General features: G+C 44.5%; 2 protein-coding genes across 4 annotated transcripts in view; one reads left to right on the forward strand and one right to left on the reverse strand.

Annotated features, from left to right (window-relative positions):
- Window positions 1-22,652, reverse strand: part of FAM185A (family with sequence similarity 185 member A) — a 59,734-nt gene extending 37,082 nt beyond the window's left edge. Inside the window, exons 1-4 of one of the 2 annotated variants that reach the window (XM_054988307.1) lie at window positions 21,993-22,652; window positions 21,122-21,231; window positions 20,039-20,131; window positions 7,906-8,044 (exon numbers count right to left, since the gene is read on the reverse strand). In XM_054988307.1, the coding sequence (XP_054844282.1) occupies window positions 7,906-8,044; window positions 20,039-20,131; window positions 21,122-21,231; window positions 21,993-22,464 (814 nt within the window). In that variant the 5' untranslated portion in view covers window positions 22,465-22,652. The remainder of the gene's footprint in view (window positions 1-7,905; window positions 8,045-20,038; window positions 20,132-21,121; window positions 21,232-21,992) is intronic. The other variant, XM_054988308.1, reaches the window with a different exon arrangement.
- A 318-nt stretch (window positions 22,653-22,970) lies between these two features.
- The window catches only part of CCDC146 (coiled-coil domain containing 146), a 121,048-nt gene continuing 117,110 nt past the window's right edge, over window positions 22,971-26,908 (forward strand). For both annotated transcript variants that reach the window (XM_054988309.1, XM_054988310.1), the window contains exon 1: window positions 22,971-23,039. The gene's annotated coding sequence lies outside the window, so the exon portion shown is untranslated. The remainder of the gene's footprint in view (window positions 23,040-26,908) is intronic.

Below are 26,908 nucleotides of genomic sequence, written 5' to 3' on the forward strand. Positions count from 1 at the left end.
AGGTCAAGCTATAAGTGACGAATGACACTTGAACAGCAAGTGAACAGACTCACATGTATTCCTCCCTGTTCACTTGTGCTCCACTTGATCACATAGTGCCGTTCAAGTGTCATTCGCCACTTGTAGCTTGGCTCTAAGATGTGTTTGTAAACTACTATTGGTCAATTGATCAGGTGATTTCTTTTCTAGGGTCAAGAAGAAGATCACCATTAGCTGTTGTGGTCTAAGTTTATACTCCATAGTGTCAAGATGTAGCTGGTAGGTTTCTTTGTTTTGTAGGAACCCCATATACCTTTTAGCTTTAGAAGTAAACTTTTCTTAAAAACTAAACAAAGCATCTGACTATTGATTCAAGATCCATTGCAACTCTGAATTTAAACTATTTTTAACCCCTTTCCCCAAACAAACAGAAATGCGGCATGATGGGGAAGAGCACCTGCCTTCCACTCCCCATCTTTTCCCCAAACTGAAATGGCCAAGACAGGGAGTTATTTGCGTAGCCAGAATGACATGTACTTAGAATACTCCATGTGCAGCTTCAAAGTTATGCTTACTTCATATGCTTACTTCATACTTCATACTAACAACATTTGTGGTAGGGTATGAGCTTTTGTGACTCAGGAAAGCTCATACCCTACCACAAATTTTGTTAGTCTTATAGACAGGGCTTTTTTTCTGGGAAAAGAGGTGGTAGAACTCAGTGGGTTGCCCTCGGAGAAAATGGTCACATGACTGGTGGCCCCGCCCCCTGATCTCCAGACAGAGGAGAGTTTAGATTGCCCTCCGCGCCATGCGGCGCGGAGGGCAATCTAAACTCCCCTCTGTCTGGAGATCAGGGGGCGGGGCCACCAGCCATGTGACCATTTTCAAGAGGTTCCAGAACTCTGTTCCACTGCGTTCCAGCTGAAAAAAAGCCCTGCTTATAGACACTACTGGACTCTTGATCTTTTCTCTGTTGCTTGTTGCGTGTGTGTGTGTGTGTGTGTGTGTGTGTGTGCGCGCGTGTGCAAAACACTTCATGCGTCAGATAAGTGGGCTGTGGCTCCTGGAACCTCATACCTTTAGGGGGCCACAAACTTTTCATTGTTTTGGATAGGATTTGCCTCAGGCAGTCTCAAGGCAGCTAGTAGAAACACCCCTTGTCCTCCCCACCGCGTTTCTGAGGAACTACAGCCTTCTCCTGCGTCGCGGATCTTTGGACATCACAGGGGATGCACAACAAAGTCAACAGGCAAATCTGGATCAAGGTGATGAATGAGAAAAGCAGATCTACAGCCCAGCCCCACCAAGTCCGAACTCTGCTCCTGGGACCAGTTTCAGCACTTGTGGGGAGCTTATGCCTATTAATTCTGCACAACGCAAATCGATCCAAACAAAGTTGGAATTGTACAAAGCAGCACGTTTCTGCTGAGGTGAGTCACCAACCCCAAGGTTTTATACTTCATAACAGCAGGCAATGAAAAGAAGCAGAACCGGAAAATGCCATCATTTGGTATTTATATGGGTCATCTGAAATTTCTGTTTGGAATCTTACCTTACCAGGAGCTGTGCTAAGGTATTTATGTATCTTTCTTGAAATACCTCTAGCCCAAAGTCCAACAGATCGATAAAGCAGGTTAAAAAAATTACATAAAAAGAGTATCAGAAAAAAATTAAAGAAAGCAAAGCGATAAGCGATAAATAAACCTGGAAGACCTAGCAGTGGTGGCTTGTGGTATTCACTGGGCCAAATTCTTGTTCTGCTTGAATAGTAAAAAGTGTTTCTGGTCTGCGGCGGGAGATAAATGACTCTTGGGAAGCAGGAGCCAGGTTCACTCACTCGCCAGGCATGTCCTGTCTACATTCAGAGATGTATGCATGCTGAGATTTCTTGTGCACGAGCATGGGGGAGGGGAACAAAAATGCATCTGCTGTAGTCAGTGTGAGGCTCCTCCCTCACTGGCACCCTCTCCTGATGGCCTGCCATCCTACCAGCTCTCCAGGCAGGTGTCCTCCAGCCTCAGATGGGCAGGGAAGGGGGTTGCACCACCTTGTTCCTTCTCCTGCCCTGGGAGTAGCACCACGCTCCAGCTGCCTCTCCCTGCAAAATCCTCCTTGGCCTTCACCGGAACCTGAATGTAAAGGCCTCCTCTTGCCCCACCTCCCTGGCTCTGCCCCCAATCGCCACCCCGTCTCCCTGACTGGCCCTGCTCCCAGCCTACCTGATAGGAGGGCTGGGTAGACCCTGCAGTTTCCTGGCCCCACCCACTCCATCCCTGCCTAGGGTGGGGCATTTGGTCTGCTCTCTGCCTGGCTTGCCCCTGCTGCTTCTGAACCCTCCCCAGTGGCTCCCTTGGCATCTTGGGCCTGTGCCTGCCAGGCTGGTGCTGATGGCAATCTCCTGTGAGCCTGGATGAGGTGGAGCCATCTGGGCAACTGCAGGAGACAGGGGAGTCTGCTGAGCGGCTGCAGGCTGCTCCCCAGAGTGGTGCCTGGGCGTCGGCTGCAACTGACCTAAGGGTGGGAGAGGCCTGTAGGGGCTCCTGCAACTGAGGTACTGCCAGAGGCTGTGCTGCGGGACCTAAAGGGGGTGTCTGCTGCTGCAGGGCTAGTGGTGAGGGTAGACAAAAGGCCAGCGTTGCCGGACAGTTAGGTAGGGTTGCCAACCTCCAGGTGGGGCCAGAAATTTCCCTAGAATCACAATAGATTTCCACACTACAGAGACTGATACCCCAGGGAGAACAGAATCCTTGGAGGGTGGACTCTGGCTTCACATCCCTGCTGAACTCCCTCTCCTCCCCAGAGACCATCCTCCCCAGGCTCAGCCCCCAAATCTCCAGGAATTTCCCAACCCAGAGCTGGCAACCCTATAGCCAGCAGTTGAAATGCGGCATTCTTGAGAGCTCTGGATGCTCTTACGATGGGTTCCTTTCTTCACTTCCTCCACGGCTGGCTTATTGTAGGAACCCTGTATTCTCCCCTGTCGCTAGCACTCTTTGTCTTGCTGCATGGATGGACTCGCTCTTTCATCTCTGGAAGGTAACATCACTGTTGACTCACCAGACGGACAGCTAGGGACACCAGCTCCGGAGGGCCAAGAATAGCCTCAAATGGATGATGGACTGTTCTGCTGGGAGGGACGCTGTAACTTCTGCCACTGCTTTATGGCAACTTTGCAGCATTTGCAAAGCTGTAAGTCAGCAGAGACGGACTACTCTGACTTTCAGCCAGAGTTTTACAATATCCTGAAGCAGTTCTGGAAATAGTTATGTTTTTGTTTTCTTTACACATTCAAAGTTGGCTTGGATATTGTACACAGGGTTTTTTTGGGGGGGGGGTCAATCAGTTTCTATTTTATGCACAAAAGTCTACCTTTGAGCTCTTCCCATGACACAAGAGCCATCTTACGAAGCATTATCAGCAGACGGTACTATTTGAATTGGCTGTGGATCCTTAATGCAGTTCCAGCTCTGAACCTTCCAGCTAGTCCAGATCCAGACTGTGCCCTGAAGCAAGACTGTTTCCAGACAGTCCCTTACAACGGCACATATTTTGCATTTTGTACAGAACCCAACCCAACCAAACCACGTTTTATACAAATGCTTTTGAGTCTTCTCCATGGAGGTTCACGCCCTCATTTGGTTTACAGTTTTCTAAAGATATCCTTAAGAAATGATAAACATTTTCAGATCAGCATAGTTCCCCCCACCAATCAAATTAGCTGAAGCAAGTTCAATGGGCTACTTGGAAAGATGATTTTCTCCCAGAATTGTGCAGACATATAATTTTCTGTCAATAACAATGTTTAATGAAGCCTATAATTTTTATAATCTCTGAGGAGAGGACGGAAGGAGGGAAAGCCTAACTCTCGTCAAACAGTCATTTGTTCTACAATAGTAAAATTGCCTAGGCCTGGCAAACACTGAATTTGGCCAACGACAACGTATCATTGATGGTATAATGTAACCTTTCTCGTTTTCTGTTCTTATGGGTGGTAACTGGAACTTTAACCTTATGGCTCCACTGGAGATAAACATTTATAGCATCTACAGATAAATTATAGATCTGGGTTTGTCAGGCTACGGGTGACAGGATATGGCAGACGGATCCCTGTACCATTGCAACAAGAAGTCCAGGCTCTTGGTTAAATGGTTTATTCAGAAATCAAATCATTTCCATATATATGTCCACAGGATTACTCAGAAGTAAGGTAAGCATCTAAGCAGTAAGAGCAAGATTGACAGGAATAGTAATTCTTGGGAAAACCCTTTCTCTTAACACACACGGTTGCTCCTTCCCCCCTCCCAACAGTAAACAGGATTTGTGGTGCGAATTTGTCCTGAGAACGTCTCACATCTTTGTACTATCAAGTTGAGACACTGAGAAAGCAGGAGATCAAAGTTGAGACATAGCAATGCATGGGAGTGAGTAGTCTACAAAGTCATGAACACTGAAAGTTTCTGTAGTCCCTTAGATAAGCACCTGCAAGCAGCCTGTAAAGTAAACAGTTATGGCATTGGCATTAGGACGCCAAGTCACAGTATTAAACAATGGTTCAGTATTAGCATTGGCATGGATGGGGCTCAGACACGACAGGGTTCTCCAACATGGCAACCATTAAGCTTTTCAAAAAGTACATGGGGCCACTTAAGGCAGGGCTTGCTATTGGCTGTCCTCATCCAAATGACAGACTTTTCCATGGCTGCAATAGTAGCTGCAACCTCTGGAGGAACAGGAGTGGTGGAGGCCCAGGTCTGAGAGGCCAGCATCATAGAGGCCAGTTGGCTAGGGTTGCCAGGTTCCCCTGTCCTCCTGGCGGGCGGTGGGGGACTCGGCACGTATCTGTTCTGCTGCCTTTTGGGCTGGGTCAGGCCCATGGGAGCATGCTGTGCCACCTGAGAACATGCCTCCCAGGAGGCCCATGCCTCCCCTTCCAGCCAGGTAAGCAGGGGCAGGGGTGGAGGGTGGGAGCGGGGAATCGCAGCCTGCTCTGAGTTAGATTTGGGTCAATTTGGCCCAGATCAGGGCTGATCGGGCCTGATCCAAGCATGAATCAGCCCAGATTGAGCCACTGCGGAGCGTTCCCCCACTCCCCAGTGGCCCGATATGGCCCCGGATTTGGCCGGATCAGGCCCATGGGAGCATGTCACGCCGCCCAGGAGTGCTCCCCCCGGAGGCCCATGCCTCCTCCGCTGGCCAGGTAAGCTGGGGCGGGGGGTGGAGGGTAGGAGCAGGGGATCCCTCGCACCCAGCAGGGGACTGGCAACCCTACAGTTGGCTCAGCTTGCCTCAGGTCTGTTTTAATGTCCCAACCCTCCCCTGACCAACACATTTCCAATCAAGACTTTAGAAACGATGGATTATCACAAATTAAGCATTCCTATGAAAAACAAAACAGGCAGAACTAAATTGCTGAAATCTGTTGGTACACCTAGAAGGCTTTGTCAGTTCACCTAGAAATCTGTCAGTTCACCTAGAAAACACATTCCATTTTCTATTTTCCTGTTTCTACATAGGCAGAATTTCCCATCAAAATATGTTTAGTGTGCTCAATAGATTCAGAGGTATCTTTTCCTTTTGTTCTTTCTAAAATAACAGCATGGAGACTTGTTAAAAATAGCAGAGGGAAAGAGTTCCAAAAACATTTCATTAACAGCTTTCTGAAAATAAGCATGAAGTAAAGTTCAAGTTATCTTGTTTAAACTGGATACAAATCTATTTGACTTATCCAGCCTTCTGACAAAAATGAGACAGTATTTATACAAATGGAGGTGAAAAATGGTTCACTAACCATTTAGTCACTAACTAATAAAATACATACAAAAATGGTTCACACATGCGATTTATGTGTTTTATTCTGGATATTTCAAATTAAGCATAAGTGTTTATGAATATATGTGAGTATGTCAGAGCGAGTGTGTGTGTGAGTGTGTGTGCACGTGTGTATGAAAGAGAGAGAGAGAGATTTTCAATATTAGAAACCTGTCCATTTAAAACTTTGGCTTAACATCAAAGCAAATATGCTTCGATGTACTACACAGATTCTAAATATAGCTCATTCTGCCATAATTTAAAAAATAAAATTGTGCTTATTTATTTAAGTCTATGTATGCCCAGTCAGCCTCCAGCCTACGGGCTGGGATGACAGCCAGGCATTTAACTCAACCTATACTTCACTGTAAAAGAACAAGGAGAGGTTCTTGCCCAGGAACACGGGAGGTGGGGAGAGAAGGGGGAGAGAAAGGGGAAGAACTTTCAAAACAAGGTACAAACTTGGTGCGAAACAACAGCTGATTGTTCTGTTGCCATAATGCTGAAGTTCTGGGGTTGTTTTTTTTCAGATGGGTAGTTTCTGTGGTCGCTGCAAACGTCTGCTCTGAATCACCATGATGGAATACCTCAAGCACATGGAAAATCTGCACACCAAGGAGTTGGTGAATTATGAATCGTGGGACTGTACGCCCACATTTCAACCACGAGAATAACATACAGGATTCTCGCATTAGTCAAGATGAGATGAAACCCACTTGACTGAAACACAGGACGCTTGACCAAGAATGGTAGAAAAATTAGCTGTGGATTTGCAGGGTTTACAGTGCCAGCCCAAACACCAAAGAATGTTTTCCAGCAAAAATAGTACCACAGTGCCAATTATACCAAGAAAGTTAACCCCAGAGATTTCTATAAAGATTTAGACCCAGAAGATACATATGACATAGTTCCTGCCCACACCAATAAGTGCCCACTGCCAGGAAGGCCAATGCCACTATCTCAACTGCTAATTGTTTGTTTCTTTAGTATATTTCTATTTTATCTTTACTATATCTTTAGCATATTTCTATATTTCCCCCAAAATTGCCCAAGTAAAACAGAACACAATATACACTCTTCATCTAGCTGTTACTAGATCGACCAGACTGAAACAAGAATTGTCACATCGCTGTGATACCCTATGAACTGGCCCTTCACAACTGCTGACAAATAAAAGGATTTCTTCTACCGATCGGGTTTTCCACCAATTGATTATTTATATCCATAGTAATGCCTGGGGCTCTCTGATATTATCTATTTCTTATCCATAACTCAATATATTTAATGCAACTGAAAATCTGATATATTTATTAAGGGCATTGCCCTCATGTCTCCCTGCCTCCCCTGGACACAACTCCAGTCTTGGCAGGAGGGTTAATATGGGAGCAGCCAATCCCTCATTTTTGCCCAGAAAAAGAAGAACATGCGCAGGTCTGCTTCGTGATTTTTCTACTCAAAACTCTTTGCGAGTCCCAGCATTCATAACTCACCTGTCCCGCACAGTCATCTGAAGGCCAGATCAGATGTCCTTGTGTCCTCGGTGCATCCTGTCAACAGATGTGGTCTGGGGGTTCCATGCTCAGAACAATCCCCAAGCAGGGGCAGGCCCAATCTGAATAGAAACCATGGTGCATGGGGCGGCCGGGGGGGGGGCGGGGGGGCGGAGAATTCCTATCTTCCTTGCTCTTATTTTCCATTTCTGCTTCAATTCCGGCTTCATCTCATCGTCTCCCTTTCCATTGTCTCTTCCATTGTCCACGTTTCATACCTTGATTGAGATGAATCAGACTTATCTCAAAGTCTGGCTGCGAATTTTATTCAACTGAGTATCTTGGTTACAACTCAGATAGTCACCCCATTGAATTGCACCAGGCTTCTATTTCATTTCAAGGCATCAAGAAGAAGCCTTAGAAAAGTCAACTTTATTAATATATGCGATGCTGTATTTTTAATCTATTCTGACTTGAAGTTTTCCAAGAATATAAAAAGACTGTTTTAATATGTTTGGTGTTATAAATACTCTGCTATGCACACAAAAGAATATTTTTCCTTAAAAAGGCATTTGCTAAATAAATGTAGTTCTACTTGCGGAAAGAAAGTCTTCTGCCATCTTACCATGAACATTCCCCAGGAGAATATCGCCAGCTGCTGAGGACATAAACGAAGATTGTGCATAAAGATATCTGGTTTTTAATGAACCATCTTTGGTAGAAATGTTTACGGAGGACCCTTGTAGCTTTTCAATATCCACACTCTGCAAAAGAAAAGAAATCTCAATCAGCCAGTGATTCCCGGTGTACTCTTCACGGGTGCCGTGGTGCTAGGGCTCCCACCGGCCACTGCCAGGCAGCCTTGTTTGCAGTGGCAGGAGAAATTTTTTTAAAAAGCGACATTGGCTATGTTGTGATGTCACTTCTGGGTAAAAACCAAAGAGTTTCTGGCAATTTCTAGAGCTACTCTATGTCACTTCTGGGATGCTGAGACACAGCCGATGTCACTCACTCCCATTTCCCCACCGTCAACTCTCCCTAAGTGGGGCCTGTCAACATGTTTCTTGGTGCACAATTCCTTCCACTCCAATGTGTGTGTGATGCCCTCAAGTCAGAGTTGACGTATGGCGACCCCTGGTGGGGTTTTCATAGCAAGAAATTATCAGAGGTGGTTTGCCATTGCCTGCCTCTGCAACCCTGGTCTTCGTTGGAGCTCTCCCATCCAATTACTAAACAAGGCCGACCCTGCTTAGCTTCTGAGATCTGTCGAGATCAGGCTCCCCTGGGCTATCCAGGGCAGGGCCCTCCCCAAAGTAACTGTTCCCAGAAGCAAAGACCCAGTCCTGGCTTTCTTCCAACTCACTGAAGCTGGAGGTGCTTCAGAGGAACCGAGGAGGCATCCATCAACTTTGTGTCTTCAGGAAATACTTATTTGGAAACAGCTGTCTTCATCATAGGAAATCTATTTCTATTCATTCATTGGCATCTGAATGGGGCAGTGATAAAGATTCAATTTTTCCTGTAGTTTGGCAAGTCTGAGTGATGAAGTTATATTAATACTGTAAAGGGGAGTTTTTCCTGGTTTACACAGAGCAAGATGAGCAATAAGCAAAAGGAAGGAAGACCAATAATAAAAGTGTCATGTCTGTACCCCTACATCCATGATATTGTTCTATGTGTTGAACCATTGCTAATACTGTACCTTGTTTTCATTTTGCAAATGCTCTAACCAACACTTCTGTTTCTCTAACAGCCTGAGAACCCAGCTGTGTTATCTCGTTCCTTTGAAGCTCACAGAAGTGACCTCGTACTGTCTGAAATGTTACATTTTACTTTCATGCATCCACAGACCCTTTCCCACACAAACCTGTGATCTAGCTGGGAGGGGGGAAACGAGTGGGTATTTAGAGTTGTACTTTCCTCAAGTCTCTATTCCTATCAAGGAAGAGTGTACTGCTGAGATGCTTTCTTGCCTCTGAGTAATTCTATGGACATATATATGGAAAAGATTGGATTTCTGAATAAAACCATTTAACCAAGAGCCTGGACTTCTTGTTGCAATGGTCCAGAGACCTGTCTACCATATCCTGTCATTCATAGCCTGACAAAAAGTACGCTCCCTTGAGAAGGCTTAGAAAAGTAGAACCAAGTCTGGGTGTTTGATAGGATTAGGGAAGGGCAAGAATAAGCTGGCTAGAATCTGGCTAGAAACTGTCCATTGCTTATTGTGTTGGAAATGAAATAGAAATCTCCCAACATTTTGCGATTGGTTCCAGTCCCTATAAAGTTCATTTTGTGGTAAAAATTTCAAAAATGACCTCAAGCTCAAAAAGGCTGGGGATCCCTCCATAAATCAACATCACAGCATTGTTTCCAGGCTGCCTGACACAGTGCAGAAGAACCAGGTCTTCCTAAGTGTATATGAAACAATTCCCAGGCACGGTACAAATAAACTGAAAAAGCACACTCATCCAAGGATGCAGCGAGCCATTGATTTGCAGAGGCTCCTCGACTGAACTAAAGTTTTGGCTCCAATCAATCTAGGTTTAGTCGGGATCTCTGATTGACCTTGGAACAGTCACTTTTTCTTAGCTTAATCTACCTCACAGGATTGTTCTGGGGAAAAGGTGTGGGGAGAAAATGGTATGCATCTTACTTGAGGAACATCAGAATAAAAATACATGAACAGAATATAAGGTGGAAACAGTATTGTGCAAGAACCAAAAATGAAGCCAAAGTGGGTTGTCGGTAGATTTAGCTTTCATTACAGAAATGCAGATAGATAGCAGTGACCAATCCCTTTTTGTGACCTATACATTGCTGCCTTCCTGATTTCCTTAGAGTTCCTTAGATTTTTGCTGCCTCCAAGGGCACTCACCCTACTTCCCTCTCAGTTTGACTTATAATATGGGAAGTCTTCGCTATCAATGGTAGTATGACGGAATGGTCAGCACATGGGGGTGGCTGTGACATAAAAAGGGATCCTTTATGCTAGATGAAACTTCTCGTTTGCCAGCCAGTTACAACTTCATGGAAGACTTTCCCTGAGATTTTCTGGCAACTCCTCTGGACAATCCAGACAAGGTTTTGCGCCAAAAGTTCAAGCAATCTCTACAGCCGGACTGCTGATTTAGGACTAAACTGCTGATTTAGCTTGGCTCTCTGTCCCTGCCTGTCTTCCTGACATACTTCCCAGTCCTGGAGTTCAAGAGCAGAATCCAAAATGCTGCCTGGCATTCTGGCTTGGATTTGCTTCGCATGGAAGTTGCTGGGATATCACTCTGGGAGAATGGTTAGTTACCTAGAATTGCTTTGGCTCAGGGACACAGCTCTAGGCATCAACATGACTTTGACATCATTTCACGTATCTGGATCTATGTTGCTTAACTTTACTGTTACAGAAGTAGAATAAGGGCAGATGGGCAAAGGGGAAAAGGACATCTCCAGAAATCATGGCTGCAATGCTACCAACATGCTTGAAGTTGCAATGTAAATGTTTTCCCTCCGAATAATTCTTTGCATGGAAAAGGAGGGAAACAGAATGAAGCCATCAAAGTAAGCCTCCCTGCTGATTTAAAGGGTGGATCAAACCAGATGTGGATGGAATCCGTCCATCGCTGCTGCTTTTCATGTTGTAAATGGAAAGGGAGCAGAAGGTAGACAGAGCAAGGATCTTAGTGTAATCAAACTGAAGCCAGGAAACCAACATCAAACCACAGAATCCTTCAAAAACCAAACTGAAGCAAGGAAACAGTATAACAAGTAAATAAACAGCAAGGAAGCACTTAAGCAACTCCCCCCAAAAGCAACATGCAAATAAACAGCAAGCAACTGCTCAAGCATCTCCTCCCCATAAGAAACAACAAACAAACAGCAAGTAACTGCTTAAGTAACCTGCCCCCACCCACCCCCACCCCAAGAACAACTCTTAATAACATATAAACAATCACTAGCACGGAGCAAAGCAAGCAATTCTTGTCTTTGAACTAACACATCCAGAAAAATGCTCTCTCCCCAATGCACGCGCATTGGCCACTCCCTCACTCCCCCTGAAACAAAGTAACAAAAACAGCTGGAGAAGCAGCCAGTCAGCTTTAAACTAGCTGAGCTGTGTTTGACAGATTCAGCATTAACGTATTTGATGTCCTGATATCACGTATGCCAGCATACCTGCCATGATTGTATTCTGCATTTTGTAGTGGTCATTGCTGTTTGCCAGAGTTATATGCTGTATTCTATGTAAATCACCTGAGAGTGTCTTAACCGCTAATATTAATTGCAGGAGAGCCAGTGGGCCTCTCCGCTATCTATTGAAAATATGTACTTTCACTTCTTCCAGCAAGTGGCCTTGGAAGTGAGCTGCTAGTAGTGCACATTGTATCTTTTCCCAGAGACTGGAATATTTTCCTTTGTACTTCATGTAGTCTAAACTAATCTGTTCCCATGTAACTTCTTTGGGGTTTCGCGCCAGAATGTCAATGGACCCCAAAGGGAGGGAAGTTTCCCTATAATTAGTAATGCCTCTGTTTGAATTGTCACTTCTGCCAATTGCCACCTTTGTGTGAACATCCTGAACTGTATGGATCTCAATAAAGCTACTTCAACTGGAACATCTGCGTGTTAACTGTGGAGGGCTTGAGGGACCGAGCTGCCAGGGACTGACACCTGATTTCATTTGGTATACCCAGAAAATGCCGATTTAGCCACTATCCAGGTATATACTCAATAAAGCAATACCAAATCACACACCCCTAATGGGTACTGTCTGTAATATATTCTGTGTATTGCCTGTTGCTGCAAGTATGAATCTACTAGGCAGTTCTACATAGTTTAATATGTCGTATCAGTCTGCCTATGCTTTGTTTCAATATTTCCCCCCGTTCTACATCGAATTTCTGCTTCATTTCAAATTTCTGCTATCCTTACTCTTTTGAATTGTTTATTGAATATCCCAGTAATTGATTGAATTGACTTAGATGTACAACCCTCTATATCAATTGATGCTGAAATTCAAATCTGTATCTTATGTTTAAAGAGTGGTTTAACACTACAACCTCTCAGAACCACACATACCTCAGTAGGTACAATATCACTGGGGTAGGGGAAAGCCTCATAGCCTCTCTGTCCTAATAATTCTGTAGATTGGCTTCTCTGTTCTGAAATAAAGTTCCTGCTCTGAAAATTTATATTTAAATTAACTACAGGTATCAGTTCGAAAATTTGTTTTTACAAAAATGCCAGTTTTTCTTTCCTTCTTTTTAAAGGGAAAAGAAACCTGCCCTACTGACAGAAATCTGAAGTGTCCAATTTTGGCCCCAGAAGAATTAGAAAGCAGAGTTATAAACCTCTGACAGTCTTAGTTTACACTGGAAACACTGACAGAACCCTTAACGACAAAATGATGACTGTAGCTGATGGAACAAAGTAGTCAAAAGAGCCCACAGAGCAGATGGAATGCAGGCTGATTGCTAACAGAAAGGACTCGTGTAGAAAGCGAGCCAAACTCCAAGCTCCAAACAAGTTGGCTGCCTTGATGTTGTACTTGGCAGATAAGTATTATATGTGGGGTTTGATGCCTAATCCCCATCTATACATCAATAGTGATCCCAGTTCTTTCAATAAAGTTATGCAGGGATTATACACGTGTAACACAGAATAGGCATGCCTGCTCATCAATTAATATTCCTGTACATCAACCAAGATCTTCAGGAGAGGCTCTTTTCTGCACAGGTGGCCTACGGGTGTAAAACATCAAATATTTAAACTGTAACGATTTGTTTGCTGTTTATCTCTTGCTATAAACCTTCAGACATTTTCTAAGACTTCCACTTGTGAGGCATTTATTTATTTATATCCCACTTTTCTCCTGCATTGAGAACTCAAAGAGGCTTAGAACATCATTCTCCCCTCTCCCATTCTCCCGCAACAAGGACCCTGTGAGGTCAGCTGAGAGTCTGTGACGAGCCCAAGGTCACCCAGTGAGCTTGGAGAACTGGCCAAGGGTTACCTGTCCGTTCCCAGATCCCCTATGATAATGATGATGTCCACATACAGGGTTGCTAACTAGGATTGCCAATTCTGGCTTGGAAGATTCCTGGAGATTTGGGAACAGGGGCGGCGGGCCTATTGAGGCCAGGTAGGCGGTGGCTGCAGGCGCGGGGTGCCGGAGGGAGCGCCGGAGGAGGCTCAGCGGGCAGGAGCGCGCGCCACAAAGCACCAGCCTCCTATCCCTCCCACCCCGTGCCGCTGCCGCCGCCAGCACAAGCCCCTGGCCAGGCGCAGCCACCGCAGGCAGGCATCTGCGGCAGCGCAAGCAACCGAGCGGGAGAGCTCGGAGGCCGCCCGCCACAGCAATCGGGCCGGCGGCGGCGCGTGCGCTCCCGTGATAATGTCACGCGTGACGTCATCACGCAGGCCGGTGTGCGTGCGCTCGTGCGCGCGTGGGGGCGCCCGGCCGGCCGGCCGCGAGCGAGGTAAACCCTTGCTCTGCCCCTGTTTGGGAAGGGGGGTTCTGGGAAAGGCATAGTTTGAGGAGGAGAGGGAGATCAGCAGGATGTGGCGTCAAAGGCTGCCCTCTGAAGCTGCCTTCCTTCAGAGGAAGTGATCTCTTTAGTTCGGGGATATACTGTAATTCCAGGAGAACTCCATGGTCCCAACTGGAGGCTGGTAAGCCTGGCTAGATAAATAATTATTTGGCCAGGAGCCACATTTATCATTGGGGTATTATGTTAGAAGTTCCATGCTGTTTTTATAACAGTTCAAAGGAACCTTTGAATATAATTGTACAAATCAAGATGTCAAGACTTTCTTTTTTTCCATTATAATTTTTAGGCACTCTTCCTTATGGCCTTTCATTCTCTGTTACATGTGTGTGTTTCCCCACTCTTTGCCACAACACTGGGTGGTGCTGGAGTGCAAATGAAATGTGTCCATACACTAAGAGGACAAGTACTTGGGGAAGCTGCATCAGGTGTAACTTATAATTCCACCCACAGGCTACTATTACTTTTCTATCCCGTCCTTTCTACACAAGCAGACTCAAGACGGTTTGCAAGTAATTTTAAAGCAAATCATAACCATTAAGTACTAATAAATAAATGTCACAAATAGAGATGGGCACGAACAGGAAAAAAAACGAACACGATGTTCGTTGTTCATTGCCATCCACGAACAAGGATTCACGAACATCGACGAACATGACATGTTCACGAACATGTTCGTTGTTGGAGGTTCGTGGGAGCCAGAATGGCCCCCTTGGGACTTAGCTGAACTTGAGCCAGGGAGAGTCCATGGGTCTCCCCCTTTCACATCATTTTCTCTTCACAGTGGCAAAAACTGGACTGTCCGCTGGAAGCTACTTTGAGGGGTTACAAACTGACCATCCCAATGTCCAATACCTACCAAATTTGCAGCAGACATAGTCCTCACTGTCCTCTGAAGACCCGCCCCCCCCCAAGTTTCAGAGAGATTGGACCCTGGGAAAGCCATGATCCATGGGTCCCTCCCTTTCCTGTCATTTTCTTTTCACAGTGGAAAAAACTGGACTGTCTGCTGAAAGCTACTTTGAGGGGTTACAAGCCAGAAGGAAAGTCAGAAGGAGTTCAGACAGAGTTCAGACAGTCTGTGCCTATGCTGCTAGGGGAATTGATTGAAAGGTGTCAGACTGTCTGGCTTTACGAATGGCTGACGAACACCACAAAGAGGGCTTGGAATGAACACGTTTGCCGGGAACGGGGCCTCTATGCATCTGACGAAGAGAGGTGTGGTTCTTGAAAGCTTATGCTACAATAAAGTTAGTTAGCCTTAAAGGTGCTACTGGACTCATTATTTTGCAACTACAGACTAACACGGCTAACTCCTCTGGATCTGTAAACAAACACCATCAATGGTGGCATTTTTATTTATGTGGGGCAGCCATAATATTGGCAGCAACAGAAATGGATACCAGGGACAGAAGTAGCAAATGGAGGCAGTTGAGAAGAAGAGACCAGAGGAACAGCTCTAAACCTCCAGACCTTTTAAGAAGTTTATGCCCTGAAGCTATCTAGACCACCCAAACACTACCCAGAATGCTTTAATATGCTAAAATGGCTTTATGCAGGGAACTGCCAAACATGTTTACTCAGAACTCAATAGCCACCAAGTGCAAGGAACTAACCTCCCGGATGGCACGCTGATCCTATTTATTTCTGGTTGCCAACCTCCAGGTGAGGCCTGGAGTTTCCCCAGAATTGCAATTGATTGGTAGACTCAGCTCCCCTGAAGGTAATGGCAGCTTTAGAGGGTGGACTCTAGAGAAGTACCTATCTGCTGATTTCCCTCCCCAAATCCCACCTTCCCCAGGCACTGACCCAAATTTCTAGAAATCTACCAAGCTGGAATAGGCAACCCTATACTTGGGGAAAAGCCCTACTTAATAGGACTTATTTTTGAATGATCCAGAAGAAATTTTGAGGAATCTGAAGACTGAATTCTCTAGAATTCACTTGCTGACATATGAAATGTCTCATCTGCTTCACACACAAGCATGACCTTGCTTCTGTATGCTGCTGTCATGTACCTTCCTCCACCAGCAGTTAAAATTCTTCAACAACAAATCCACTTTTCAGCACCTCTAGGTATTATTCTTTTGAATGGGACCAGATGACAGCCCTTGAAAATCAATTGTCTTTTTTACAGAAACAGGAAAACAACATCAGGTTTGCAATGTTGCACAATAGAGAACTCTTTAGTCTATACTGAGTACAGTAAAAGGAAGCTAATACAGTCCTTGTGGTCCAAGGCAGCTTGGCAGAGATAAATCAAAGACAACTGCAGATCAGCTCTGCATTCTTCCCAATTTCACTTTAACTTTTTTGGAGGAAATCTGCTGGACCCATTATTCCTACAAACAATAATCTCAGCTCACAGTGGCTGTATTGCTCTCTTTTCACAGACCTTGAATGGCCGGGGAAATTTTCAGCAGCAAACGAACTGTATATTTATCACCCCATGGTGCTGCTCAAGTTAGGATCACAAGCTCAAGCATTACAAGAAATTTTCCAATTTCATTCTACCTGAAGAGAAAGGAAGCAAAGCAAAGACGCCCTCTTCTGGAAAATACCTAGTACTTCTGCTTTAAACGGCTAAAGCAGAACTTCACATTACCATTTAACCAAATCAAGTGATCCCTCTTTCCACAGGACCAATGAATTACATACATCTTTTTGTGTTCTTACATTTACAATATTGCTTCTTCAAAATAAGCAGACGATATTAAAATCCTTTGTGTTGGTTTGCCCATGCTAAAAAATAGCCAGAGGGTTTTTTTCAGAGTAACTTAGGCAACTGAATCCACATTTAAACATTTTAATAAGTTGATTCCCTGTTTTAATATTTAGTTATCACTCACCATAAATAGTTTTTTTAAAGTAATGAAGGTTGTTGGAATTGCTTGCCAAAGCCCCAGTTCCAAGAGGTTAACCCAGAGAGCCTCCAGAGACAGAATCATAGAAACATAGACCTTGAAATAACCCCCCGAGGGTCATCTAGTCCAACCCCCTGCACAATGCGGGAAATTCACAGCTATAGCCCCCCTTCCCCCCGCCCCAGTGACCCTTGCTCTATGCCCAGAGGAAGGCAAAAAAGAAGACACATCTTCTTCTCATCTACCAACGTCTCCTTATTTGGAAATATTCCCAGAACTCAGAATTGAATTTTCTTTCCCCTATGGACAGTTAGGTGGCATCCTTTCCCCTTTCCAAGCCTGGAAAGAAAATATTTTGTTTGGACTCAAGTCTCTTGCCCTGGACCTGGAGCCAGAAACTGTCCCCATAGCTAGCTGTTGCTTGCACAGGATGACCCCTGGCTTGTGCACAGTGAAGTCTAAGTTCTGGACATGTGACACGTCTCTCTGATTCACCTCCCTTGTGGCTTATTTGCTGCCAGGACACTCAGACCCCCCCACCTTGGGAAATGAAGCTGAATGAATAGCCAGCTCTCTCTTACGTGACTCTTTCTTGCCTCTTCAGTGGAGAACATTGCCTCGTGCGAGTGCTTGAAATATTTGACGCCTTTTAGTGGGTTTTCCGCTATATAAAAAGCTTTGTATTGTTTGGCTTGTTTGAGTGTTCTAAGTCTCCAACCCGGCCATTTTGCATTATTTCTGTAGACAAACTTTGGTTCTGATTTCTTACACCCTTGCAGAGGCATTCTACCACTTTTTCAACTGATCTCCTATAGTCATTTTTGTGGATCGCTGCCCAGACTTGGGGCTTTCCTTTAAGCAAGGCGTAGAACCTACACCACCTTGACCTGGATAGCCCAGGCAAGCCTGATCTCATCAGATCTAAAAGCTAAGCAGGGTCAGCCTTGGTTAGTAATTGGATGAGAGACCTCCAAAGCAGACCAGGGTTGCACAGGCAGACAATGGCAAACTACTTCTGTTAGCCTTTTGCCTTGAAAACTTCAGCAGGGGTTGCCATAAGTCAGCTATGACTTGATGGTACTTTCCACCACATGACATGAGTCAGCTGCTCCTTTAGCATATGAAGAGAAACAACAGAAGATTTTCTTCCCGATGCTCAGACTATTTTAATATGGACTTGAGCCAGATTGGAAAGTAGACTACCTACATACTGACAAATCCAACGTACACTTGTCTCTCTGACCACAAACAGAGGGAAACTACATGAGACACCCAGGCATGTGTTGGGTCCTGCAAGGTTCCCTGGGTAATGTAGTCTTACAAAGAACAGCCACTCAATGTGATTTTGGCTGAAGGAAGAGTGATGGGATCTCTCTCCTCCTCTTGGGTTTTCCTCCAGGAGCTCAGGGGCAGGGGGTAGTGGATGTAGTAGGAGGCAGGAAATCCAGGACAGCTTTTTGCAAGAGAGAAAGAGAACCCACAATGCAATTCTCTGCTGAGGAGAAGAGCAGTGTGTGGAAGGGATTCTCTCTCTCCTTCTCTCTCTTGCAAAAAGCCGCTGTGGATGTCCTGCCTCCCGTTAAGTCCACACACACACACCGAGCTCGTGGAGGAAAACCTGAGCCAAGGCTTTTTGCAAGAGATAGAGAATCTCTCCCATCGCTCTTCTCCTGGCAAAGAATCGCATGGAGCAACTGTAAGACTACCTAGGAAACCTTACGGGACCCGACACACGAGGAACACATTTTGGACATCTCGTGGAGTTTGGCTCACGGTAACATTCCCCTCCAGCATCCTGAATTCGTAGTATTCCCTTATTTGAAGTACAAAAAATAATGGAAAAAGACTGAACGTGGTTTTTTTGTATTGTAACATAACCACATGCATTGCAAGTTTCTACGTTTAGATTTGTCACCTTTTTCCTAATAGAGGTGTCCGGGGTCAGCAGCCCAGCCCCCGGACGTGCTGGCAGGCAGCGGCAGGGAGGAGCCGGGAGACAGCAGTTCAACCATTCTGACTGGCAAACAGAGCCAGAACCTGCCTACTCCAGGGGGAAGGGGGGAAAGGCCGAAGCCTCAGAGGGCTGGGGGGAGCAGGGAGAGGCCAGCTAGTCCCACCCTCCAGGGGGAAGAGAGGGGGCTAAGCAGGCTAGAGGCAAAGGGCCAAGGTAGGGGAAACAGGGACCCAGCAACAGCCCAAACAGAGCCCTTACCAGCCAAGGAGGAGAAGCAGCCACTACAGCCCAGAGCCACGCCCTGGCGAGAAGACAGTAGCCTGGCTCAGGAGTTGCTAGGAGCCAAGCCCCTCCAGGTGGAGCTGCCACAGACATTCTGGGGGAGGAGATGGGTAGCCCTGCCCAGCATCAATGAGCAGGCAGCCCAGAAGCTGGCCAGGGCAGCTCCTCACAAGCAAGGCCAGGCATGCTCAGCAGCACAGCAGCCAGCTGGGGCAGTTCCTCGTGAGCAAGGCCAGGCAAGCTCAGCAGTTCAAAAGCCTACTGGGGCAGCTCCTCATGAGCAAGGCCAAGGAGACCTCAGCCGGGGATGGCTCGCATTCAACCCCACCCTGCCAGTAAGGCAAGGAAGCCAATAAGGGATTAGTGATAGGAGGGAAACACCTGAGGGAAGGCACATCTGGGCCAAGTCAGGAGAGGGAACAAGCCTAGAAGGAGGGTGGGGCGGGGAAAGGAAACCCTACATAAGGTGGCTAGGAAGAGTTCTGAGGTGGTGGGTGTGAGTAAGGAGAGATGGTGTGGAGTGAGAGCAGAGCAGTGTGAGAGTGGAGGCTTGGAGGAGAGTTCTGGGAGAAGGAGATGATGGGGGATGCAGAGGGTAAGCAGACCAGGTTGAGCAGGCCAGCGAGTGGATTGAGAGGGAGTCGGGGTGATGTATACCACCCCTCCTTCCACAGAGCAGGGTCCTGCAGCATCCCTGGTGCCCCTCTGATGTCAGGGCTGGCCCAGCTGGGGCCCGGCCCAGCGGCAGCAGCAACAAGCCCTGACAAGAGGTTGTATACCTTTAGGAACTGTAAGCTATACAAAAATTCAACAGACTCTCCTAGCACAGAAAGGCAATTCCTAAGTATTTCTGTCTCATAAAAGGTAAGGGTAGTCCCCTGTGCAAGCACTGAGTCATTACTGTCTCATAAGCAGTTGTTAAAGGCAGAATGCTCTTCTCAGGAAAAATGGCAGCAACTCTAACTGAATGAAAAATTAAAAGTGAATACAAATTACTGAGAATTATTTTCCTCCATGAGATAAAAACCTACCATGCTATTTTTGTAATGTAAAAAAATCTGCCCATCCCACAGCTCCCAAATGATCACAGCCTTCAATAGAAGAAATTTTGCTTACACTTTCTTGGGACACTTGAATATTGGCATTTCCCTGAAGAGTTCCCAGGCTGATAATTTTGCCTCCTTTAGCTTGAATGTCAATATTCTGACTCTGGAACAGAATTTTATAAAAGTTACAAGAGTTCATTATGTTGTTGAAGATGTTCTTCAAATATATGAGCTAGGCCCTGAAATGTAGTATTTTATTGTCGCCACCTGAAGAGAAGCTGTATTGTATTTACTGTAGTAATTGTTTTAATGTTATTTGTATAATGTTTTATCTGTTTTATGTAAACTGAAATGTTATAATCTGCCCTGAGCCTGCGTGGCAGGGAGGATGGACTAAAAATCTAATCTAATAAATAAATAATAAATAAACATGTGCTTCTCAGAGACAACCAGTCCTAACTTTTGGACTCTGTTTTGGTTGGATCTTTAGCAAATGCATGTCAAGCAGAAATCCAGCTGTTAAAAATTTCATACTATTTTAACAACATGCCAGGAAAAGTTGCATCTGTAGAATTTCTGCTTGTTATGCTTCTGTTAAAATCACAGGCACCCTCTCAGGCAAACCAAGTAGACGCCTGAGTACTGCTTTTCATTTTTGTTCTTTGCTGAAAGTTTTAAAAGGCCTCAGCACAATGCACAAATGGGAAAAAAACAGCATGGCAAACACAGGAGGTCTGTAGTATGTGGAAGAAGAGCTCTAGCTAAGCTTTAGCTAAGAAACGATTCAGACACAATTGATCATTCTGTTCACTCACATTAATAACACCATTTGCACCATAACTCTTTACAAGGTATCAGAACATCTTACAGAAAATTGTTTATATGTCCTTATGTATGTTTATAAGTATTTTAAGTATTCTTGTTACATCAAAAATTACAGTCTTTTCCACTTTCCACTACCATAAATTGAATGGCCTGTATGTAAGTGATTAGTCAAATTATTTTATCAACGTGAACATTGTGCTCAGAACCCTGGATTCAGAACAATCGGTTACTGCATATGCAAGAATACATTCACTTGCATAAATAATAGTGTGGGGAGGTAGTGATGCATATTTTTTAAAAGACAAGAAAAGGAGAGAGGAATTCGTACCTTTACTGACTGTAAGATGCTAGTTCCCTTCTCAGTTTCTATTCTGCAAGATTCACATTCAATTTTTTCAATCTTCACACAGCCATTCCCTGATGTCTTGATATCCAAGTCTAAAAACAATTATAAATGGTGAAGGTGAATTGCTTTTAATTGCACTTGTTTTAATCTAACATTTTATTTCAATTGGTTGCAACAGTCTATAAACTGGGAATGCTATGTATAAATATCTGAAAAAACTAAAAGAATATTAAAGAACATGCACATCATAGCTGTTTGCAGGATAAGGTATATATTTAAAGCACACATATGACTCAAGTGAATCTAGGTATTAGCACACATGAAAGTTACTCCATTTTATTCTCTCAGCAACCCTATGGAGTAGATTAGGCTTATAGACAGTGACTGGTCCCAAATAATCCAGTAACAGGATGAATGGGAATTTGAACTGGAGTCTCTTTGGTCCAAGTTTGGCATGATGTCCACTATCCCACAAAGACATATGCTGTCATGAAATGGGAAATTTCCTGGGCTTGGCCAGCAGCTTTCTACAGGAGTGAAAGAAAAACTGTGCTGGCTACACTGTCAGGATTTCGAAACTGTTTTTAATTTTGCCGTGGCAGCCTTAAACATCAGTTGAAAACAGAAGTGAAGAACACCAGCCTGTCAAGAAAAGCCTTGAGCCACATCAGTTTGAGCAATCTACAAAGGCTGTAAAAAGCTGAAAATATGTTTGGTCATATTACTCAGGAAGTGCCAAAGCAGAAGACATGCTCAAATCATCTGACCTGCGCATGACAGAGCATGTGAGAGTAATTTAGCTAGATGCCACAGTGTCCCACAATCAACACTTTTAACCAGTTAATACACATACCAAATTTTACTGGGATCCTCACATCCACAGAGGCTGTACTGTCCATGTCGTTTGAGAGGATTGCCATCTCTTTTTGCGCCTCGTCATACTTCACATGCACACTATCCAGGTCTGCACCACGGTGGGTGTTCTGCCCACTTACTGTAACAAATACCCTGTCAGCGTTAGGGTACTCGTGTGGGTCAAGGGGGCACACTGTGACATGGCAAGGGAGCCGCACTTTCAGCTGGCCAAAGGGGCTAACAACCAGGGTCCACTCTTTGAGAGGCTTAGCATTCCTTTGCCTGCATTGTTCTGGCTCAGCAGGACCTTTGGTGTGACTACACGGACTGGTGACGAAGAAGGTCAACTGTGAGCAGCTGGCACTCCGTGGTTCTCGCCCAGTGATCCCTCCCTGTCTCCGTAAACCACGCCAGGCACCTACTGCTATCTTTTCTGTCAGCTGCCACCATCTTGGCAAGTGAGGTAGCATCTTTTTCAGCCTTGACTGTACCACTTGGTGGTACAGTCCTTCTGTGTGCAGAGACTAGGAAGATTATAGAGTACTTTGCCAAGACACCACAGGAAAAAATGAGACAACGGGTCCTCCGAAGCTAGTCATGGGACCCTCCCTTAAAATTAAGCGACCCGTCAGCCCTCTTACAAGCACATTCCGTAAGATCTAAGGAACAGGAAACTGCCCAGAACTCAGCCTTGACAGACACCTTGTGCTCAAGCCTCTCGCCGTGGTGTCTGCTGGGAGTGGTAATTTTCCATTAATTAGATCTTATGAGACAAAGCGATATTAAAACTACAAGTCCCAGAAGGGCTAACGCTGTCTGAAGCTTTAGCCAATGAGCGGCCGGAGAGGGCGGATGTTTTCCTGCAGTTCTGGACGGGGATAGAATCTTAGGTTACCAATCGGAAGAGAGGAGGGCGGGCTGTGTGGCCGGGAAGGGAGCGTTGGTCTCCATGGAAACAGAAGACGCTGACGGGGAGGTTGGTTAAGAGGGCTCGCAGGTAGCAAATGGTCCCTGGAGGGAAGACGGTGCGGCCAAGAGCAGCCGGGTAGGGCGGGCTGAAGCGTGTGAGGCTGGGCGAAGCTGGGATGAGGCTGGAGATTCACCAGCGGGGCGGGGAAGAAGGGCCTTTGCTGGGGCTTGGGGAAGGCTCTGTGTGGGTGGGTGTCTCTCACACGGTCCCTAAGCAATGCAAAGTCCCAGGAGGAAAATAGAAAAGAGTCCAGGAGCACCTTTAAGGCTAACCAATTTTACTGTAGCATAAGCTTTCGAGAATCACAGTTCTCTTCGTCAGATGTTCTCTTTGTCAGAGAACTGTGATTCCCGAAAGCTGATGCTACAGTAAAATTGGTTAGCCTTAAAGGTGCTCCTGGACTCTTTTCTATTTTGCTGCCACAGACTAACACGGCTAACTCCTCTGGATCTATGTCCCAGGAGGAAATATCTCTCTCCATCGATACAGGCGCAAATTTTGTGGCCCCTTCATATTTAAACAGTCTTTTAAAAAGAATCGCTTCGAGCCCAGTGTTTCTCATAAACTACTGTTAGGTCAAAATAGACAAGGTGCCAAATGTTTCAAAATAGAATTATTTCTATTATCCGTATTTCAGGGCATTTGCTATGCTTGCATGACCTCTGCAACAGAAAACAGCATTGGGGGGGGGGGGCGGAATGTATGCTGTGACACATGGTGTTGATCTCTTGCATCCAATTTTTTTTTTAAAAAAATGTGTGGGGCCCCTTTGTATTTAATATTGCTCATTTTAAAAAAATAGTTTAAAACCATGAATGTTGCATATTGCTGTATAGTCAGTGATATAACAACAATTATGTCGTTCCTTTGCAATCAGCCTTTTAAGGGAATTGTGTGTGTTCCATTTGACATCTGAGCGACATTGGCTGCATCTTCCCAAAATACCGGTGCATAATCCGATACCAGCTAGCCACATACCCTGTACACATTGAACTTCGCTAAGAAAACATCCTATAGATGTTCTTAGAATGCAGACAATGAAGCCTTAATATCATGGCCTGAAATATGTGCTTGTCACCCCCCCCCCCCACCACACACACATTTGCTCAAATGTTTGCATAATATGATGTTTTATTTTGATAGAGCTTCATAAATTCATTTCATGGATTTTGTTTTTTGTATTTTACAGTGGAATGTAAAAGAGTTGCTTGAAAACAATAATGAAGGAAGAGGAACCTTACCACTAATAAACTGCCCAAACCTATGTTTAACAACAAAGCCAGGTCCCAACACTTCCTTCCTTTAAAGAGGCATTCCCCTTAGGACTAGTTGGCAGCTCTGTGTGTGCGTGCACACACACATATGTGAAATTTATCTGATGGGGAAGCTTGGAGTGCCTCTTTCCAAGAGATCCCAACCACCAGATTGACATGACTCATTAGACAGATTAAAATTCTGAGGAATTTGTTCTGGGCAATGGGCTACTAAGTCAAAATACAGTCCAGAGTATGCACTCCTAATACATCCCAGACATCTCAACTAACGTGCTCCATAGAAAAGGAATAAGGTGGTGCCACATGAAGGCTCCACAAATCTGTTTTTAGGGGCCTGTTCAAGTCAAGAAGGTCAGTTATGCACTCTTTTGTAAGATGTCTACCACTATGCCTTTGAAATCCTAGGTGAAATAACAAGTTGTTGACTAAATAATGATGTAGTTGTCAAGTGATGTAACTGAGTTATTCATATGGCAGCTCAAGAAGCTTGAGAAAGCAAAGCTTATCCTTAGACAAACAGTGCCTTCCCCAAAGTGATAGATTAACAGCTAGACTCCTTGCCTAGGCAAGATCCAGTCACTAATGCATGCAGATTAATTTGTATTCTGAACAAACTTTTCTACACTGATTTTCTGGCTAGGATTGCTATTTATGTACAAGCTGGACTATGTTTGATCAGTACAAAAACCTGTTCAGATTGTAAATGTGGTACTTGAAGGCAGTGCTGCTATTTTAACATTGCAGTGTAAAATACACATCTAAAAACAGGTAACTAGCTGTATCCTTAATGAGCTGGCTTGTGTTGGCAAACAGATACTGGTGGTCTTTTAAAGTAAAATGCCGTTGATGAATGAGATGCACTTTGGTGTACTTGGGATAGGGTTTTTATTTAGGACTGTTTTAAATTAACTTTATGTTAATTGGTAGTCCTAAACTGTGCATTTAAATTTTGTTTGTCATTTTAATTGTTATTTTTTTTATATTGTAAGCTACCTTGAGTTCCGGCAAAGTAGAAAGGTCAGGTGGCTGATAAATATTTTAAATAAATGGATAATAAATAAGTTGTCCCATTTGTTAACTGTACGCAATTATTATGGAGTTAAGAGTAAGTAATTCCAGTTAAGATAAAACTTCAAAACAAGCTGCACCTTTTACATAAATAAAATAAGAGCATGTCTGCACCTTTATGTAATAGCTTAATAATTTGTAATTTTTTTCAGATTCTCCACTGGCACCCACTTTTTATATGCAGCGTTGTCCAATTAAGAACTAAAGGTCTGAGACCTTAGGTCTCCTAGGTAGCCAAGACAAGTTACTTACCACCTTCTGACTCTGATCACAGTAGTGGTATTTACATTACTGTCTCCAATAGTGCAATCCTAAGAAGAGTTGCCCGAGTCTAAGATTATTGATTTTGATGGGCTCTTCACTGCAAATCAGTTTTGCAGTGATAGATATGTTAACTTGTAAATCACCTTCTCCCCATGATGTTAAGAGTAAGACCCTCATTGGAAGCGTGGCTGTAGGTATTCCAGCTTCTGGGGTGAGATGAGGGACCACTAGGGATAGGGTCTTCTTGGTGGTGGCACCTCACTTATAGAATTCCCTCTCCTTCTGGTACCCACTTTCATGAGTTTTAGGCATCAAGCGAAAATCATGTTCATTTGGACATTTTGGTGTTTAACCTGTAATCTGATTGACGGGACTTGGCTTATTTTTGGATTAGTTTTTGTTATGTGTCACTTTTAGTACTGATTATGTTTTATGTTGTTTGAAACTCCCTCAAACTTCTGCTAGTAGTCAGGGACCAGGGTATAAATATTTGAAATAAGTGACTGCTTGCCAGGGTGGGTAAAAAGTTCAATCTCCATTCCTCTCTTTCTGTTCATATATAAACAACTTGAGGGCATGTTTCCACTTAAAGCTTCAGTTTCTTTTAAAAAAGAACATATTTCTCTAATATACAGCACAGTGTTTAGAATGTAAACAGTATAAGAGTGATTTCATATTAAATGTTTATAGGAATCTGAGGTCATCCTTTTTTCTTTGACAGCAGTTTAAGAAAAAGACGTCTTGGAGACTTTTATACAGCTTTTTAAAAACAAGCCATGCCCAATCTAAGCACAAAGGAATGATGATAAACCAACACTTTCTATTAATAGTTTGCAAAAGTTTTATGCTTCCCTTGTATTTTTATGCAGTTGAGTTTCTAAAACATTGAACTTGAAAACCTACATGGACATCAGAAAGTTCAACAAATGTCTCAATTTCCAGTGTATAGTTCTCAGTTACAACTGGACTGTGTTTCAGATGCCAAAACACGAACTTTAAAGTGCCTAATACATGGGATATGTCTTATGCCTCCTATGCAGCACCTTTTAGGGTAGTGGTCCTTGACCTCTGCACTGGAATAACATCCATTGGGTTGGAAGCCTTGATTTTGTTGCTGCTTTGAGGAAGCACTTGCTACTAGTATGCATGTGTAGACAGCAGGGGCACAATGGCTCCTGACTCTCTCTGTGGGTACTGCTTGAGGAAGTTGGCAGTGTTAAGCTAGCAGCTCCCTCTGCCCCACACCTCCTAGCCTAAAGTAGGCACCCCATAAATTACCCTGTGGAACGGCCTGCCTGAGGAGGTCAGGAGAGCCCCCACTTGAGGAAGTTGGCAATG

The sequence above is a fragment of the Eublepharis macularius genome, chromosome 9 (assembly GCF_028583425.1).
Source record: "Eublepharis macularius isolate TG4126 chromosome 9, MPM_Emac_v1.0, whole genome shotgun sequence".
Taxonomy (NCBI): Eukaryota; Metazoa; Chordata; class Lepidosauria; order Squamata; family Eublepharidae; genus Eublepharis; species Eublepharis macularius.